At 43.5% G+C, this 18,876-nt stretch overlaps 1 protein-coding gene across 1 annotated transcript; it reads left to right on the top strand.

The window, feature by feature from the left end:
* Positions 1-22: 22 nt before the first annotated feature.
* On the top strand, positions 23-14,627 carry LOC138973632 (DET1 homolog). Its single transcript, XM_070346366.1, has 6 exons — positions 23-159; positions 837-1,673; positions 2,523-2,705; positions 6,838-7,119; positions 11,113-11,360; positions 12,339-14,627. Exons 2-6 carry the CDS (start codon positions 930-932, stop codon positions 12,523-12,525), a joined length of 1,644 nt encoding a protein of 547 aa, XP_070202467.1. The 5' UTR covers positions 23-159; positions 837-929; the 3' UTR covers positions 12,526-14,627.
* The last annotated feature ends 4,249 nt before the right edge of the window (positions 14,628-18,876 follow it).

The raw sequence follows: 18,876 nt of genomic DNA, 5'->3' as shown, positions 1-18,876 counted from the left end.
TTCAAAGTGTCATCTGCAAGGGAGGTAACTCACGCTGTAAGAAATAGCCTCTGCAGGATTTGTCAATGTGGTCTGCTAGCAAGTGCAAAATATGCAATTGGCTAATTGCACAAACTCCTTTAATCAGCCGGGATTCAGACAAAGATGCAGCTGCTGAAGGTACAACACAAACTAGTTTTAACTTATCCGCATGGTACGAACTTGGAAAGATGACTGGAGAGCAGTCTCATGAAGGCTCAAGTACTTCTGTTTATCCAAACAACTAACACTAACAGTAATCATTAATTACGCACAATACTGTCAATTCTACAACTAGATCTACACATATTCATGAATCTAAAATTGTCTTATCTTTTCATCTTTATTCAAAGTAGGATCTTGATGTTGAAATCAGAAGGAAAAAAAACCCAGTGTTGTGGTTGACTCAAATTCAGTAAACATTTTCAAGTTCCTTAATTTTATTAGGTTATTTATTTTTGCACTGATAGTGATACTACCTGTACCAGTACCCTTTTTGATACGTTCCCCACATTTCATAAGTAAAACTGCATTTATATTCTGTTATTATTGTATGTAAATTGTAATACTATTGCAGGTGTCAGTTTTTTTAGAAACTTAACATTCACAATCGCATAGTCATTATCGTTCAGTGCTTTAAATTAAAAAGATCTTGAGGAGAACAAAAAGACCTTGTCTTACCTGTTTGGGGGCTATGTTGTCAGAAATTTTTTTTTTTACAGACATATACAATGTATATTCTTGCACATGCTTGAAATATTTGTGGTGAATACATGAATGTAACCTTTATAAGTTTATTATTATTTTATTTTTGTTAGGTTCCTTTGCTGGCTTCAGTTGACATGAAAGGAGTCAAGAAATATGCCCTTAGATGATGTGTCTGGTCACTGTGCTCAGCCTGATCATCCATCATGTCAGTGCCGACACTCCCACCACTGGAGCAAGACATACCGCATCGAAAGATTCCACCACAGAGTGTTGTTCTTAGGTTGCGGGAACGAGAGACTTTTTCTGCACGACCAGGCACCCATTTTCATGTTGCTCGGCAGTTCTACAAAAATGTATTTCCAAATTTCACGGTCACCAATGTTGAAAAGCCACCATGCTACCTCAGGAAGTTTTCACCATCAGGGAAATACTTCATCGCCTTTTCCTTGGACCAGACATCACTGGAAATCTATGAATTCAAAGGATCCGATACGGCTGGGGACCTCCTGCGAGATGCGAACAGTGAACAACATGTGCTGACAGGCAGTGAACGCTTTGTGCAGGACATCAGACTTAATATTTTCAACACTTTTTTCACCAAAAAGTCCAGTACCATCCTTGCCCGTAGTGGTGAGCAACTGAATCGCGAGTGCAGCCTTTTCACATGTGACGGAAAGTATGTTATTGTCGGGGCAGCAAAGGATCTTCACGAGGCACGCCATCCATTGACCTCTAACCTCTTCCGCAACAATGAAGCCATCACAGGCTTTCGCAATCATGTTGAGACTTACACTTTGAGTGTGGTGGAACTTGCAACGGGCCGTGTGACAGACAGCAAAGTGTTCCTGCATGACAAGATCTTTCTGTCTCACAACCAAGGCATCTACCTGTACAAGAGTACTCTGGCAGTATTGTGTGTGCAGCAGCAGTCTATTCACATTTTTCAGGTAAGGTGAAAATTTTTGATGTATTGCAAAACAGACTTCTGAAACTTGGCAACCCTCTGTGTGTTCATAAACAACTTTACTCTATTTTTTTTTTTTTTTTTTTTGGGGGGGGGGGGGGGGAGGAATATGATCAGTCATCAGCATTGGAAAGAGCTAGCTGCACCAGTCAAATGTATGTCAGAAAGAAACATTCTTTCCACAGATATGGTTTGAAAGGAACACTGTATGCATAAATATTATGGACACAAACACTCTCTTCCCCTCCCTCCCGTCTCCCCCCCCCCCTCTCTCTCTCTCTCTCTCTCTCTCTCTCTCTCTCTCTCTCTCTCTCTCTCTCTCTCTCTCTCTCTCTCTCTCTCTCTTTTTGGTGTGTGTGAGTGTGCCTCTATGCTGACTTTATTAGCAGGCATCTGTCAAAAATTGTTACGATCAACGATCACGTCAGTGTAATATCATGTAATATATACTTTTGATTTGATTACGTGAAATGCTGCTTTTGTACATTTTCTTTTTTTTTTAACCATTGTAAAAACCAATTCACTGGTTATACAATTAATCCATCCATCCATCCATCCATCTCTCTCTCTCTCTCTCTCTCTCTCTCTCTCTCTCTCTCTCTCTCTCTCTCTCTCTCTCTCTCTCTCTCTCTCTCTCTCTCTCTCTCTCTGCAACAGCCAGCTACCTACTAGTACTATCCTTGATTTCTGTCTTTTGTAGGACTCTTTTTTTTTAATCTATTTTGAATTGTATACAGTGGTTTCTTACATGTGTCCGAAATATTACAGTTTGTCTGAATTACACAAAGATTTCATGCAAAGACCTCACCACACTATGTCTTTTCCCATGCAGATGACAGACGAAGGGACGTTCTTGGAGGTACGAACAATTGGTCGGTTTTGTCACGAGGACGACTACCTGGTTCATCAGCTGGGGGTGAGGGGACCACAGCAGGCATACAAGGAACAGACCATCAACTCTCTCAAACATCGACTCCTGGTTCATCTCTACAGGATGGCTGTTTCTTCAGGAGAGGTAGCAAGCTTCTTCTTCTTTGTTCATGGGCTGAAACTCCCACATTCACTCATGTTTTTGCACGAGTGCATATTTACTTGTATGGCCGTTTTTACCCTGCCATTCAGGCAGCATACGCTGATTTTGGGGGAAGCATGCTGGGTATATTTGTGTTTCTATAACCCACCGAACTCTGACATGGATTACAGGATCTTTTCTGTGCGCACTTCGTCTTTTGCTTGCGTGTACACACGAATGGGGATAAAGCACTAGCAGGTCTGCACATAAGTTGACCTGGGAGATCGGAAAAATCTCCACCCTTAACTCACCAGACGGCCGCGGACGGTATTTATACGCACGACCTTCTGATTAGGAGGATGATGTCTTACCACTACGCCACCGCACCTGCTGGCTTCTAGATCATGTTTGTTATGCTTTCCAGAATAGACGATGTTTGGAAATACCTCTGTCGTGGTTTGTATGGGTTGTGAAAGAGGGAATACTCTTGGATTTATTGATGCACACTTTCCCACGTGACATTATATTTTTAGTCCAGTCTCTAGCGAGGGGTGGACAAGGAGCACACGTGGGGACACAGCCCTAGCTAGTGACTGGCCTATAATGTCACGTTTGAAAGCGTGCCTCAATAAATCCTAGAGCATTCACTCTCAGTGTCTCACACGACATATACAATCCTGGCAGGGTTATTTTTTTAATTCCTCTATTGCATTCCAGAGATCGTGTCTGCCTCTTTACACCCCCGGTATAGGGGTGTGTACAGGATTCGGTCGATGTGTTTGTTTGTTTGTTTGTTTGTGTGTGTGTTTGTGTTCGCATATAGATCTCAAGAATGAACGGACCGATCGTCACCAAACTTGGTGAACAGGTTCTATACATTCCTGAGACGGTCCTTACAAAAATTGGGACCAGTCAAACACACGGTTAGGGAGTTATTGGTGGATTAAGATTCTACAAGGACTTATAGAGGGACATATTAATGGTCAAAGGGAAATAACCTTCTCAGTTGGTGGCAGTGAGAATGGTTATTTCCCTTTGACCAACGGGGGTGTTTTTCCTACCTCGGAGGAATTTCTTGTTTTTTCTTTTTGACTCACATGCGAAGCAAAAGTGAGTCTATGTACTCACCCGAGTCGTCCATATCTCATGGTAGAAAGAGCCAATAAGCACCATTGTACTTCCTATGTCTTGAATTAACAGCTTTGTGTTGCATGACCTTGGATGACCTTGACCTTGGGTCAAGGTCACATGTATTTTGGTAGGAAAAATGTGTAAAGCATGTGAGTCGTATGGGCTTTGCCCTTCTTGTTTCTATCTTACAATTGTCTTTCATTAAAAAAAAACCCACCTGAAACAAGAGGTCTTAGCTGAGAAGCAGTATTAAAATAGAATGACATAATCTATATCTTATATACGGCTTGTGTGTGTCTGTCTGTCTGTCTGTGTATTCGCGATGCACGGCCAAAGTTCTTGATGGATCTGCTTCAAATTTGGTGGGCATACAGTGGTACTCCCGACGAACGACCCCCCCCATCAGAGACCCTCTCCCTTCTCAGACCTCAATCTTACTGACGGATTAGTTTTGCTATATAAATCACCCCCCATGGCAGACTCCCTCCAGAACCCAATTTGCGACCGACTAGTTGTTACAATTTGCGACCTTGTAACGACATTTTCAAATCAAAACCTAACAAAAAATCGTAACGTTTTGCTTGAATCTCTGAAAAAAGATCGCAAAAATCACTCGGCCGGAAATATAACAGACAACGCGTTTAGGTCTCGATTGCGCATGTCCGGCGCTCACAATTTTACGATCCCAACATGCCCTTTTCTTTGTCCACTTCCTTTCGAAAAATCAACAAACACACGCGCGAGCATCAACGATCTTCTTCTTTGACCATGGCTTCGAACTCTCCTTCAACTTCAAACGCTCAATTGCGCGGAAAGAAGAGGAAAATTTTGACTCTGGAACAGAGGATGGAAGTGGTGAAACGGAGCCGTAAGGGCGAAACGGCAATTTCGATCGCGTGGTCGTTTGAGGTAGGAAAAACTCAGATTCAATCGATCGTCAGCGACCAAGAAAACGTGGTCAATCGATGGGAGACCGGCGAAAATTGTGACCGCAAATACTCCAAGGCAAGGAAATGTATTTATGGTGATCTCAACGAACGCGTTTGGAGTTGGTTTTGTGATGCACGTCGACGCAACATACCCATCACAGGAAGACTCATCCAAGAAAAAGCCGTGATGGAGTCAGTGATTCTTGGACATGACGATTTTACCGCTTCAAACGGATGGCTTTACAAGTGGATGAAGCGCCACAACATTTTTAAATACATGTAGAGGATACAATTAAAGTTAAAAAAATATAGAAAAAATACATACCTCTTGCTTTTTATTGAATTAGATTATCAAATTAATTCACCAAACCACAACTGTAATTATGCCACAATTTCGACGGACCCTGAAGGTATTTCTCTCTTTCTCTCTGTCACTGACTTTTTCTCTCTCACTGTCTTTTTCTGACCTGACCTCACCCCCCATGTAAGACCCCCCCCCTTTTAAGACCTAAATTTGTCAGATTTTGGGAGGTCTTACATGGGGAGTACCACTGTATTCAGGTAGACCCCGGACACAATCTGGTCGATGAAAATTTTGAACACGTGCTCTAAGCGCGGCGCGGTGAACCGATTTTGGTTTTTCTGTTCATTCATTCAGATCCATTCCCAGTAACTCTTCCTTATCTTCTCCGGTGTTTTGCGCGTTTATCTCCCTTCCTTCGTGTGGCGTCAATCACGTACGGTATTTGCAAGAATACTGAATGAGAAAGTTTCATCTTCCGATCACAACTACGGTATCATCCTGAACTCAGGTCAAAATGAGTACGGCTCATTCTCTGAGATAACTGGCGATAGCCGTTGAGCGATGACTGATCAGAATGCTACGCTATGACAAGCAGCTTCAGATATTCCCGTTACTATTTTTAGAAGGTCACTGTCCAGAACGCTTTCCTTGCACCCGGTGTCCTCACTGTAAAAGTGCAAAGGTCGAATCTATTTATAGCCACGCGAAAAATCCACTGTCATCTATCTCTATATATCTATATATATACGGCTTCTGTGTGTGTGTGTGTGGTGTGGTGTGGTGTGTGTGGTGTGGTGTGGTGTGTGTGTGTTTGCGTTGCGGTGAACCGCGGTGAACAAATACTCTGTTTCGCGATACGAATTACGAAAATAAACACTTTTTTGTTCGGCTCTACTTCTTCACTTCTTTCACTTCCGCCACACAAAAGCAGCGCTTTTCTGCACAGCGCTTTTCTGCACAGGTAGTACATCTAAGTATTGCAATTCGTGTACAAAATCCCTCCCATCTTCAAAATATTGCCACTAATATATACTACCCCTCCCATCGTAAATATTCTGCATCAAATTTGGTGGGCATATTCAGGTGGACCCCGGGCACAAACTGGTGGATAAAAATTTTCAACACGTGCTCTAAGCCAGCAAACCGCCACGCTGCATACTCTGTCTCGCGATTCACCCGGCAAAGCCGGGTATTCCTCTAGTGATATCTATATATACGGCTTGTGTGTGTCTGTCTGTCTGTCTGTCTGTCTGTCTGTCTGTTCGCCATGCACGGCCAAAGTTCTCGATGGATCTGCTTCAAATTTGGTGGGCATATTCAGGTAGACCCCGGACACAATCTGGTCGATGAAAATTTTCTACACGTGCTCTCAGCGCTGAACCGATTTTGGTTTTTATGGTTTTTCTGTACATCCATTCCCAGTAACTCTTCCTTATCTTCTCCAGTGTTTTGCGCGTTTATCTCCCTTGCATCGTCACCTGGCAAGCCGGGTACCCGGCAAAGCCGGCGTACGGTGCGCCACTCACCCGGCAAAGCCGGGTACCCGGCTGGCTCTACTAGTATATATATATATATATATATATATATATATACAGATCTTCAACACAAAATCAGAGAAAACAAGTGGTAAGAAGAAAGAAAGTCAAGAAGGCGACTCACTTTTTGAACTCTATCACAACCCAAGCTCTTCCTAATCATAAATTATTTACATTAAATGACGTGTTTACCAGCTGTTTGAAAATGTTGATTTGCTCATTTTTTTCTGTTTCAGGCGTATACACTGCGTCGTTTTTACCAGTACTTTGACCACTTTCTGGGTCTGCGCATGTGGAAGATGCAACTGCTGGACGAACATCACCTGCTAATCAAGTACGCCTCGGAGGACGTGGTCACGCTTCAAATCCAAGACCCCAACTCCCAGCCCTCCTTCTTCATGGTCTACAACATGCAAACCACCCAGGTGCTTGGCGTCTTTGAGAACACGTCTGACGAGCTGGCCCAGCTGTTTGAAAACTTCTGTGATATGTTCCGAAATGCATCGCTGTACTATGAGGTTAGTTGATGCCCTGGCGCAGCTTTACATTTTTTCCACCTATGTGGCAAGTTGATTAAATTACATATCTTACCCAACTCACATAGCAATTAACCCTAGTTCAGTGCTGGTAACGCTGTACGCGTCCCCTTGGTAACAAGGGAGACAACTCTAAAAAAGAGTGACCAATACCCATACTGGTATCAAGTCCAGACCAATACTGAGTCTGTCTTCCGTATGCGTGCGCATATGCCTCCATGTTTTCATTCCTACCTCAGCGCTCAGTCAAGTTGGTCGCTTCTTCTTCTTCTGCGTTCGTGGGCTGAAACTCCCACGTATACTCGTGTTTTTTTGCACGAGTGTATGACCGTTTTTTACCCCGCCATTTAGGCAGCCATACGCCGTTTTCGGAGGAAGCATGCTGGGTATTTTCGTGTTTCTATAACCCACCGAACTCTGACATGGATTACAGGATCTTTTTTGTGCGCACTTGGTCTTGTGCTTGCGTGTACACACGGGGGTGTTCGGACACCGAGGAGAGTCTGCACACAAAGTTGACTCTGAGAAATAAATCTCTCGCCGAATGTGGGGACGAACTCACGCTGACAGCGGCCAACTGGATACAAATCCAGCGCGCTACCGACTGAGCTACATCCCCGCCCTAAGTTGGTCGCTATTTTGTATGCTCTGGCTGTTTTACAGCCGTTGTCACTGAGTCTTTTGACTTTGTTACATTCCTCTTGGTTTTCTACTCTTCGTTTTGACTTCGCTACTATGTCGAGGTGAGATCTTTCCTTGTTTTTTTCATGATTTTGGAGGCATTTTGGCCACAATTTGGACTTGTAAAATGTTTCTGAAAATTTTTTCTTGGGTCTTTTTGTCATGGCTGATAGTGCCAGGAAGAGGCATACTCCCAAACAGGTGGCTGCTGAGTCCTCTCTGTCTAAGAAAACGCCTAGGAAATCTAAACAAACCGGCCAGGCTATTGTTTCTGTTTTAGAACCGACCTCCAAGAAATGTATTGATGTTTTGGTGGATTTACCGGCTACCTCCATTTTGCCTGTTAGGTCCTCGGACAAGGTCGTTCATGAAGATAAGTCTGTTGAAGGGACTTCCTCTTCTGTGGGTTTTGGTTTGGCTTCTGCGGACGTAGCTGCTTTGCTACTTTCGCTCAGTTCGCAGGTTACATCTTTGGCTGCAGAGATTTCTTCCACGAGAGTGGAACTTCGGGCTCTTCCTTCCGGGGTGAGGGACGTCACTTCGTTGGCCAAGGTTCGCCCTTCCCCTTCCGCCACGGTCACGCACAGGATGCTGATGACCGTCACTTCCTTTCTTTGAGTGGTCCGCCTTCCGGCGTTCCAGTTCAGTCTAAAGGTATGTCAGCTACGCAAGTAACCAGGTTCTCCGGCCAAAGCGTAGCGCGTTCTCAGGAGAATGTAACCCCCCTCGTACTCCGTCGGGGCGAAAGTTCTGATCTCTGGCCTGGCCAATTCCGCTCAGGCGGTCGGTCAGTTCAGGGTAAGGACCCTGAGAAGCGAACGGAAGTCTTGGTGCACCCCGCCTTATCGGAAGATTTGGGCCAGGGTGTGCAGCTTCCGCTTCCGCCCTGGGGGCAGGAAGAGGGCAGTAAAGCTGACTCCCCGTTGAACTATGGTAGTCAATGTGGGGGTCAGCTTCCGGATTGCACGGATGTGCATGAAGGGTGTACTATGATGGTGCTTCCGCTATGGGGGAATGCACTGAATTCAGGTTGCCGCAGAAGCTGTCAAACGCTGTTGCGTTGGCAGCTGAAACGGCTTTCAAGTATTTTTAGGAAGGGGTGGTTGAGTCTAAGGCTCAGTTTGTTCCACCACCTTCTGCTCTCAGTGATTTCCGGGGTTCCAAGGAGGCTAAATGTCCTTTCCGGTTTCGGGAATCACCGTCTGTGGCCTTCGAGATGTCGAAAGTTCTGATGAAATTTCGCCCTCAGTCGAGTATTCAGATCTCTACTGTGCCTTTGTTGTCACAACACAGTGAGGCACCTGAGTCGGCTAAGCCTTGGCTTGCTCAAGCTGATCAACAAGCTCCATCTTGTTCGGCTGGCTTTCGGAATTTCAAATTGGGTACTCAGCCTATCAATCTGATTGAGGCGTTTGCTCTACCTAAGTCAGCTCTTCCGGTGTAACCGGAACTAGCCACTCTGACGGAGGATGGGTATAGTAGGGACAGGCCTGTCCCCTATACTGAAGCCTCCCTTTTGGCATTGGAGGAAACTGGAAGGTCTCTGTTGGAGTTGGCTTCCGTGTCGGAGTCTCTCCAGAGATCATTGTCAAGGTCGATTGCAACTTCGCTTGATCCATTTGAATTTTGGTTTGATGCCTCCTCGGAGGATGTGACTACCCTTTTGGCTACTTTAGCCAGGGTTTCGCAGGAACAGATGAATCTTTCGGCCAGACTGTATACTCACGCAGTACATTCCCGCAGATCGGCTTTTCTAGCTGGGTCTAGTATCAGAGACAAAGGCACGATTAATAATCTGAAGGTCTCACCTTTCACGGAGGGCTCTCTCTCGGGTCGTACATCTCTCGATGCTCTGCAAAAAGAGACTCAAGATGCAAGAGATTTGGCCATTGCTCGTATTGCGCATCAGGGTTTCCAGAAAGCGCAGAGCAAGTCTCAGGTTCGTCCTCCAATTCCACTCGGCATAAGAAAGGGCGATCTGTTACAGCCTCGGTCAGGCATACCGCACGAAAATCCACAAGCGCTACAGCTTCACGAGTGGATTCTGTCAGAGTCTCTCTGCTCCGTGCAGGGGCCTCAGCTTCAACTCTGAATTTGGTGCAGCATGCTCACAGGGATTCAACCGACTCAGTGTATTCTTCACACTGGGCGACTTGGTCGAAATGGTGTTTGGTAAACGGCGTTGATCCTAGGTCTATGCAGGTGGCCAACCACTTGTCCTGGCTAGCAGATCAAGGAGGTTCTCCCTCTTCTCTGCGGGTTAGGAGATCTTCGATCTCTTCTACTCTTAAGCAGTTAGGTCACAAGATTAACCTGAGTGGGGTTATTGCTAGTGTCATCAAGGGCGCCTCTCTTGACGCAGCTCGTTCCAAGGCACAGCTCCCTGCTTGGGACCTGTTTTTGGTTTTGCGGTTTCTTGCTTCTGATGAGTTTGAGCCTCTCCATGCAGCCAGTTTGGCTAATGTGACGCGAAAGACTCTTTTCCTGGTTTTATTTGCTACCTCTAGGCTGGGTAGCGAAGTTCATGCGTTATCAGGACTTTCGAGGGATATTTCATTAGAAAAGGATGGCTCTATTTCTCTTAAATTTAGACCTGACTTTCTTCCTAAGAACCAGAAGCCTGGTCAAACATCCCCTCTTATTCGCATTCCCCCCTTGAGCAATGTTCTTGCTCCTGGAGACCCTGATGTATTTAACTGCCCCGTTAGAGCTCTCAGCAGCTACCTGTCTCGGACTTTGCCTATTCGCTCTGAAACACAGAAACTGCTTTTTATCTCCCTCAACACGGTTCGGGGGAAGGACATTTCGAGAGTCACTTTGGCCAAGTGGGTTTCCACAACGATTAGGCAGGCCTACATCTGGTGGCAAAGCGAGTCAGGCGATAACCGGGCAATCTTGCCTCTTACTGCGGCCAGGGGTCATGAGGCTAGAGCCTGGGCTTCGTCGTTAGCGGTTCTCCGTTCTGGGCGCCTCTCAGAGGTCCTTGAGTCGGCTTACTGGCGCTCTGAAGATGTGTTCATCAACTTCTATCTGAGAGATGTTGCTGGAACTCGACAGGATGGTAGTTCTGCGTTGCCAGCTTTGGTAGCGGTCCCAACGGCTTTAGTTCTGTTATGCAAAACACCATTTGGAATGTTTAGAAAATTCCATTCAACTTTTCATCTTGAATGAAAGGAATTTCAGAATAATGAAACTTTGGAGAAAAAATATAATAAGCAATAGTGGGGAATAAAGAAATAGTTCTTTAATGGATGAGTTTGTGTTAAAAACTGAGCATTCAGGTGTTAAATGCAGGTGGACTTTGGCTGCTCCTCCTCAAGCAACAGCCATGCCAGACAGATTCAGCAACGCTTCAGACAGACCATCGTCAATGCCAAGTTCGGAGGTCATCTTGAGGCCACGCGTCGTGTCCTATCACAGCTGCCCATCTCCGCGCAGTCCTACACCAGCTCCCCCTATGTCGACCTGTCTCTCTACAGCTATGACGACAAGTGGGTGTCCGTATTGGAGAGGCCAAAGAACTGCGGTGATCACCCAATCAGGTGAGGGCAATTGGTTTTTTGTGGGTTTTTTTGCAGTTCGGACAAACGTTACTTTTTGTCATTTTTTTGTAAATCTGAGCGTACACTGTAAAAATGAGAACAATTAGAAGATAAACATTCTTGACAGTCATAATACAAAAATCAGCTTTTGCACAATGTCAATATGAACTTCCAGATCACAGATCAATCTTCTTACTTTTCTTTGTAATGATACAGCCGAACCTGTCTTTAACAACCACCGAAGGGACTTGCCATATAGACATGTGGTTGCTATTAACAGGTGAAAGGTGGTTGTAAGGGACAGGTGGTCGTTATCAGAAGGTGGTTGCCATTGCAGGTTTGACTGTAATAGTCATATCGCTCACTTATTTATTACCCCATTCCCCATTCTCTTCAGAGCTTGAAGCGATTTACACAAAATGTGTTTGTGCATAAAAAAAATATATATACCAAGCTCTAAGAACACCATTTTTTTCTATACTGGCACTGATGTTCATACTTCGAATAAAAATTTCCACTTTTCTCTTAGAATGAGAGGAAATTCCATCATGTTTTTAAAAATCAACAATTGAATTATTGCCACAAAGTGGTGAGGGAGATATTTAATGAACTTGCTTACAAAACAAACTGTTTGTACAGTTTCCAGTTTAATCAATCTAAAAAATAAAAAAAATGCATACTTGTTGCATGAATCATGTGTGCATAATTGAAAAGTTGTATGCATAGAAACAGGGCTGAATAGAAAAGTGAAAGACTCATGCAGTCTCAGTACAAGTGTTCTTTGAAAGCTGTGTTTTTGAAGGGATAATACCTAATTTAAAAAAAATGCCCTCAGATTGCTTCCCAAGTTTTACCATAAGATTCTGCGTTACAAATAATGCTAACACGCAGGAGGACTGCCTGCACTTTGATTTTGGCCAGAAAAAGCTGTGACTTCTGCCGTCCGTTGTGACACTTTTGTTCCTTTTCTCTTTTCAGATTTTACTGCAGAGATTCAGGACTGCTCCACTTCAAGATTTTCACCAGTCATCACCGTGTCCAACCATCCTCCTCCAAACGCCTTGTAGCCTTCGTCTTCCACCCTTTCGAACCATTTGCTATCAGCATTCAGCGAACCAATCAGGCCTACATGGTGAACTTTCACCTCAGACACACAGTTACCTAGTGAAGTCACATTTCGAACTCCAAGTGTGAGAAAGACTCTTACAAAGTTGCTGTGAGATCACATCATACAGCGGTGCGAGTGGTGGGCCAAAAATGAGAACGGTGCTATCGTTGTCAGCTGAGTATGGATTTTGCTTATGCCCCGCTTTAGTGTTTGTGTGTACATTTATGCTTGCGTGTGCCTCTGTGTGTGTGCCCCTGTGTTTGTGTGTGCGTCTGTGTGTATGCATGTGTGTGGACAAATGTACAGGCGGATGAGCATATGGGGGAGAGTTTGTATGTGTTTAGTGTGACAGTAAAATTGATGTAATGAAAAGTTGTTGTTTACATGGACCACATAAAAATCTTGTTGTCCGTTAGAATTAGCCATATATGTGAATTGTTACACATTTTAAAGATGCTTAACTGTCAGTTGGTTTTCTTTCATGTAAAGCATCGTTAAATAAGAAATCAAATTGTCAGTTTATAACTATGTGTCACAGTGTGATCTACAATGTACAGTTGAACTTGTCTTTAATGACCACCAAAGGGACAGTCACAGACCTAATTTGGTCGCTATGGAAATGTGAATTTTACAGAAAAATAAAGTCGTTTGGGATTCTTTGCGGTGGTCGTTATCAAGAGGTGGTCGCTAGGACAGGTTTGACTGTATCTTTTCTTGTCAGTGATTTGTTGACTGGTGCTCCCTTCCCAAGTTGCATCAGTTAGTGTGGAATAACAACAACCTTCTGTTTTCTTTGTGATAATACCAATATCTTGAAAGCAATCAATCAGTCATAAAGTGATAGTCCTTCCAATTCAAGATCTTCACAAAAGTACTTTTGGTAAATTTCTATGTAGGAAGGTTTTGTTTTTTTAAATGTTAAATTACTCTTAAAAGTGGGGAAATTCTGAAACTACAAATGAAATTACATTTTGTTAAAAGCTACTCTAAAACTGTGAATGAAATGTTAAATGATTAATGATGCCTTTTGATTAACTATGAATAAAATATAACATGTTAAATGATATTAATCTAAAAGTATGAATGAAATGATACGTAAATTGATACTTTTGTCACTAGCTTAAATTCACGTGTGAATAGTCTTTTTGACTACTGTTTATCTGCAGCAAGCGTCAATTGTATGCTTGTTAATACTTGAAAGTAAGTCTATTATTCCCATAATGTCTCAACATGTATTTCTCTCTCTGTCGACTGTATACAGAGATAAGAACAGCCTCGCTTTCACCTAGATCCTGCCTAAAAACAATGTTCAGACCTCATGTTCAGACTCGGCGTAATGATTCCGAAAGGACTACTTTTTAGCGGTCAAGTTCAGTCATCCACATACTCGAAAGTGAAAAAAAAGATGAAACGTTTTGCTACAGTATCGGAGGATGAACTGTCGAAGAAGAAAAAAAATCTCGTGCCAACCACTACGCAGAAGACCATCCGAGTTGTCCAGAAGAAGTTCTGAAAAAAGGCAACGCTCCAAATCAAAAGACGACATTCTATTCTCTTACGTCACTATTCTTGGTTTACGGTACCATTCGGCGGCTTTGCTACAAGTATGCCATAGTCTTGGTTGGCCGAGACCTTGAGGTGGAATGCGAGTGATTAGGTTTGTTGATTTTGCTCGGAGAAGTGGTCCGTGTTCAAGCAAGTTTCTTTCTTCTTTGAAAACAAAAACCCTAAGACCAGTGAATGTCGAGATATATAATTATGTTAATTGGATCTGTGATCCAAACATGCCTTTTGGTCAATCTCGATGGCAGTTTATTCCACGAGCCCATAGGGCTCGTGGAATAAACTTCCATCTCAATTGACCAAAAGCCATGTTTGGATCACAGATCCAATTAACGTATATTGTTTGGCATTACACAAACAATGAAAAGATCAATATAGTGCAAAGACTTGATTATCCATGTGCTGTCCACAGTTTTACTTTTACAGGACTTTTTTGTGTGTATTGAATGAACTGATGGAAAACGTATGTCATTGCTGTCCCTTCATTTCTGTGAAATGATATACATTAAAAGAGGAATGAAAAGAAAGAAACTGATATTTTGATTATTTCATATTTAGTCAGTATTTTATTTTTTTCTGGCAGACTGGGAATCGAGATGAGGTCAGGGTATGTGTGTGTGTGAGTGTGCATCATTGAGCGATTCTCAGAAAAACCCCTCACAGAATTTTTATAATACTTTGCAAGTAAATTCTTCTTTTTCAATCAAATTGCTTGACATTTGGGTAAAATAATCTTTGACTCGGTCCGCACTATGGTATTGCATTTCAGTTTGGATTAAAAAAATAATTGCATTGTAGTCTTTATCATTTTCTGAATCCCAAAATATGTATATTTGTTATATTAACTATGAAAATTTAAAAACAAAAGGCTGGTGCTTACCAAGAATATGTTTGCCATTTAAAATGGGGAGTATTGTTTGACGAAACCTGAATATAAAGTAAGGTAAAGTAAGGTAAGGTATCAGATAGTCCTGTGCGGTTACCCTCATGAAAATTTGGGCTGCTTTCTCCCTAGGGAAAATGAGCTTCCATATAGTATGGAGCTACCCTTTTTTTTTTAACACTTTCTCCTGTAGTCGGTGATATAGTCAGCTCAGTTAGAACTCTTCCTGTGCTATGCTTTAGTGTTTATGTGTACATTTATGCTTGCGTATGCCTCTATGTGTGTGTGTGTGTGTGTGTATTCATGTTTCCAAGCCCTGAGACTTTTCCTGTGAACTTGGGATCTTTATCGCGTGCATGCATGCATGCACACAGGGGTGTTCGGACACCGAGGAAAGTAAGCACATAGTTGACTTCGGAAAATAAGTCAAAACAAACAATCATAGTGACAAACTGGTTTCAAAGTGAATGCCAATAACAACCAAGCTATTTCCCTGCTCCGAGAGGAGGCTGCTGTGGCCAGTTTTGGCATTTTACTTCGTAGAGCCTTCAAAGCAGTCTACTCATAAGGCTTTCTGAGCGTATTATCACTCATGTCCTATTTACGGGGTCGGCCCGCTATTGCGCGGGGCCGCTATTGCGCGAATCTTTAGGGTTAGGGTTAGGGTTAGGGTTAGATTCGCGCAATAGCGGCCCCGCGCAATAGCGGCCCCGCGCAATAGCGGCCCAGCCCCCTATTTACAGTTACTAAAACTGTCGCTGCCCTACACGCCACCAGGCGTGAAAGGCAGTAAGTAAGTAAGTAAAACTGTGGACACAAATTTTGGTCACACTACTTTAATATTCAGGGCAAAGTCAAACATTCATGCTGTGATGGAAGTCTATTTTGGAGTGCTTTAGTTACATATGTATAAGTGTTTGTGTGTGTGTGTGTGCGAGACCAAGAAAGAGACATTGAGATTGGACAGGCATTAATCTTGGGCTGTTATTCCTACCAGCGACCAAACTTGATTGAGTGATTGTGTCAAATTTGAGAATATCTTTTTCTTAGGCTGTTAACACTCCTTGCACATTAAATAAACACTCACACATTTGCACACACACACACACACACACACACACAGCATGGAGATAAAAAAGGCAGGGATCCTGTGCGTTTTATTTCTTGTTTCTTTTTCTCCACATGTTATGAACTTATCCTTCCATGAGATTATTAGGCAGAATAACAACAAAATTGTAACAAATACAATGTTTTTATGAACAAAGTAGAAAAGAAGAAAGATAAAAATTAATAAAAGAAGAGCTAAGGGTTAAACAACGGAAGCATATTACCTTCTGCAGTATTGTGTGTAACCCTGGGATTGAAAATTACAAAACAAGGTTGATGGGAAAACCGGAGAACCCGGTGTAAAAACCCATTTTTGAATGTTCTCTCTTCGAAAATGGATGAAGCAGAACTAGAAAATCAATGACGTAGAGAACAAAATAAATGACATCAGCTGTGAATACTTAGTACAGGCGTGTTTTTGCAAGAGAAAGAGAGAGCACGAGTTCGTGTGCGTAAGTGAACAAAGCAGAATGGAAGAAAAAGAGAGAACAAATAATTAAATTAAAAAAAGTAACAAAGACCTACGCTTTAAACAAAAGGAAGCATATCAACTACTGCAGTATTATGTCTGAGAGAGAAAGTTGTAACATTTTTAGATTTGCTTTGTATGTATATGTATGTTTGTTTGTTTTTTCATATTTGTTTTTTCATTGTAAAGCGCTTAGAGAACGTAAAGCGCTATATAAATCTCCCATATTATTATCCCAGCGAAGCTATCGATTTGAGAAATGTGCACACCGAATAATACATGATAAAGAAGGATTCGTTGTGCCCGGCTACGTGCTACAGTTGGAGATGGAAGTTCACCAAAAATGGGGACCATACTAACAAAAATACGGTGGGTAAAATAGGCGCCCCCATTTTTTCAGCAAACGCCACCCCAGGCCGCTTTGGACGGGTAGAAATTCCGTAGTTTCCAAGTCTATGGATAAAGCTCGCGTAAGAAGAATACGTGACGGTCGAAAGTCTTTGACGTCAATTAATGCATCATGACGTCATGCCTCCCTGTAGTCTTTCTCTCTCGCGCAGTGTGTGTGTTTGTGTTCATTTTGTGCACATGTGTTAGTGTTACTGTGTGTGTGTGTGTGTGTGTGTGTGTGTGTGTGTGTGCGCACGCGTGCACGAGTCTGTATTCGTATGTGTGTGGTGTATTTGTGTGTGTGTGTGTGTGTGTGCGTGCACACGCGTGCATCAGTCTGTACTCGTGTGTGTGTAAGTGTGTGTGTGGGCATAAGTGTATGTGTGTGCGTGTATGTGTGTTTGTTTGTAAAGGTGTGCATGTCCGTCTGTCCATATGTGCGTATGGGTGTGTGTTTTGTGTGTATGAAGTTTTTTGTTAGAGAGTGAGTGAGTGCGTGTGTGTGAGTGTGTGTGTGTGTGTGTGTGACTTGGTGTGTGTGTGTGTGTGTTTGAGAGAGAGAGAGAGAGTGTGTGTGTGGGTGTGTATGTGTGAATGTGTGTGTGCATGAGTTTGTGTGTATGTTTGTGTGTGTATATGTGTTTGTTTGTAAAGGTGTGTGTGTCCGACTGTCTATGTGCGTATTTGTTTCTTTGTTTGTTCAACGCCCAGCCGACCACGATGGGCCATATCAGGGCAGTGCTGCTTTGACATATAACGTGCGCCACACACAAGACAGAAGTCGCAGCACAGGCTTCATGTCTCACCCAGTCACATTATTCTGCCACCGGACAAACCAGTCCTAGCACTAACCCCATAATGCCAGACGCTAGGCAGAGCAGCCACTAGATTGCCAATTTTAAAGTCTTAGGCATGACCCGGCCGGGGTTCGAACCCACGACCTCCCGATCACGGGGCGGACGCCTTACCACTAGGCCAACCGTGCCGGTCTATGTGCGTATAAGTGTGTGTTATGTGTGTATGAGATTTGTGTCAGTCAATGTGTGTGTGTGTGTGTGTGTGTGTGTGTGTGTGCGTGCGTATGTACAGTGTGTGTGTGGGTGTGTGTGGGTGTTTGTTTGTTTGCTTAACGCCCAGCCGACCACGAAGGGCCATATCAGGGCGGTGCTGCTTTGACATATGACTTGCGCCACACACAAGACAGAAGTCGCAGCACAGGCTTCATGTCTCACCCAGTCACATTATTCTGACACCGGACAAACCGGAGTGTGTGTGTGTGTGAATGTGTGTGTGCATGAGTTTGTGTGTATGTTTGTGTGTGTATGAGTGTGTATATGTGTTTGTTTGTAAATGTGTGTGTGTCCGTCTGTCTATGTGCGTATTTGTTTGTTTGTTTCCATAATTATCAGGGCGGTGCTGCTTTGAGATATAACGTGCGCCACACAAAAGGCAGAAGTCGCAGCACAGGCTTCATGTCTCACCCAGTCACATTATTCTGACACCGGACCAACCAGTCCTAGCATGCACTAACCCCATAATGCCAGCCACCAGGCGGAGCACCCACTAGATTGCCAATTTTAAAGTCTTAGGTATGACCCGGCCTGGGTTCTAACCCACGACCTCCCGATCACGGGGCGGACGCCTTACCACTAGGCCAACCGTGTATGTGCGTATGAGTGTGTGTATTGTGTGTATGAGATCTGTGGGTGTGTGCGTGCGTACATGCGTACGTATGTACATGTGTGTGTGTGTGTGTGTGTTTGTGTGGGTGTGTGTCTGTTTGTATAAGAGATAAAGAGAGAGAGAACGAGAGAGAGAGAGAGAGAGTGGGAGGGTTGGTTTGTGTTTGTGCGTAAGTGTATGTGTGTGTGTATGTGTGTTTGTTTGTAAAGGTGTGTATGTCCGTCTGTCTATATGTGCGTATGGGGGTGTGTTTTGTGTGTACAGTGAAGTGTGTGTGAGAGAGTGAGTGAGTGCGTGTGAGTGAGTGTGTATG

This window comes from Littorina saxatilis, linkage group LG1 (assembly GCF_037325665.1).
Source record: "Littorina saxatilis isolate snail1 linkage group LG1, US_GU_Lsax_2.0, whole genome shotgun sequence".
NCBI lineage: Eukaryota > Metazoa > Mollusca > Gastropoda > Littorinimorpha > Littorinidae > Littorina > Littorina saxatilis.
This window is presented reverse-complemented; position numbering and strand designations above follow the sequence as displayed.

Coding starts and splice junctions, on each gene's coding strand:
- LOC138973632 (XM_070346366.1), top strand. CDS start 930: ATGTCAGTGCCGACACTCCCACCACTGGAGCAAGACATACCGCATCGA. Junction 1,674..2,522: donor AGTCTATTCACATTTTTCAG/GTAAGGTGAAAA, acceptor TTTCCCATGCAG/ATGACAGACGAAGGGACGTT. Junction 11,361..12,338: donor TGCGGTGATCACCCAATCAG/GTGAGGGCAATT, acceptor TTCTCTTTTCAG/ATTTTACTGCAGAGATTCAG.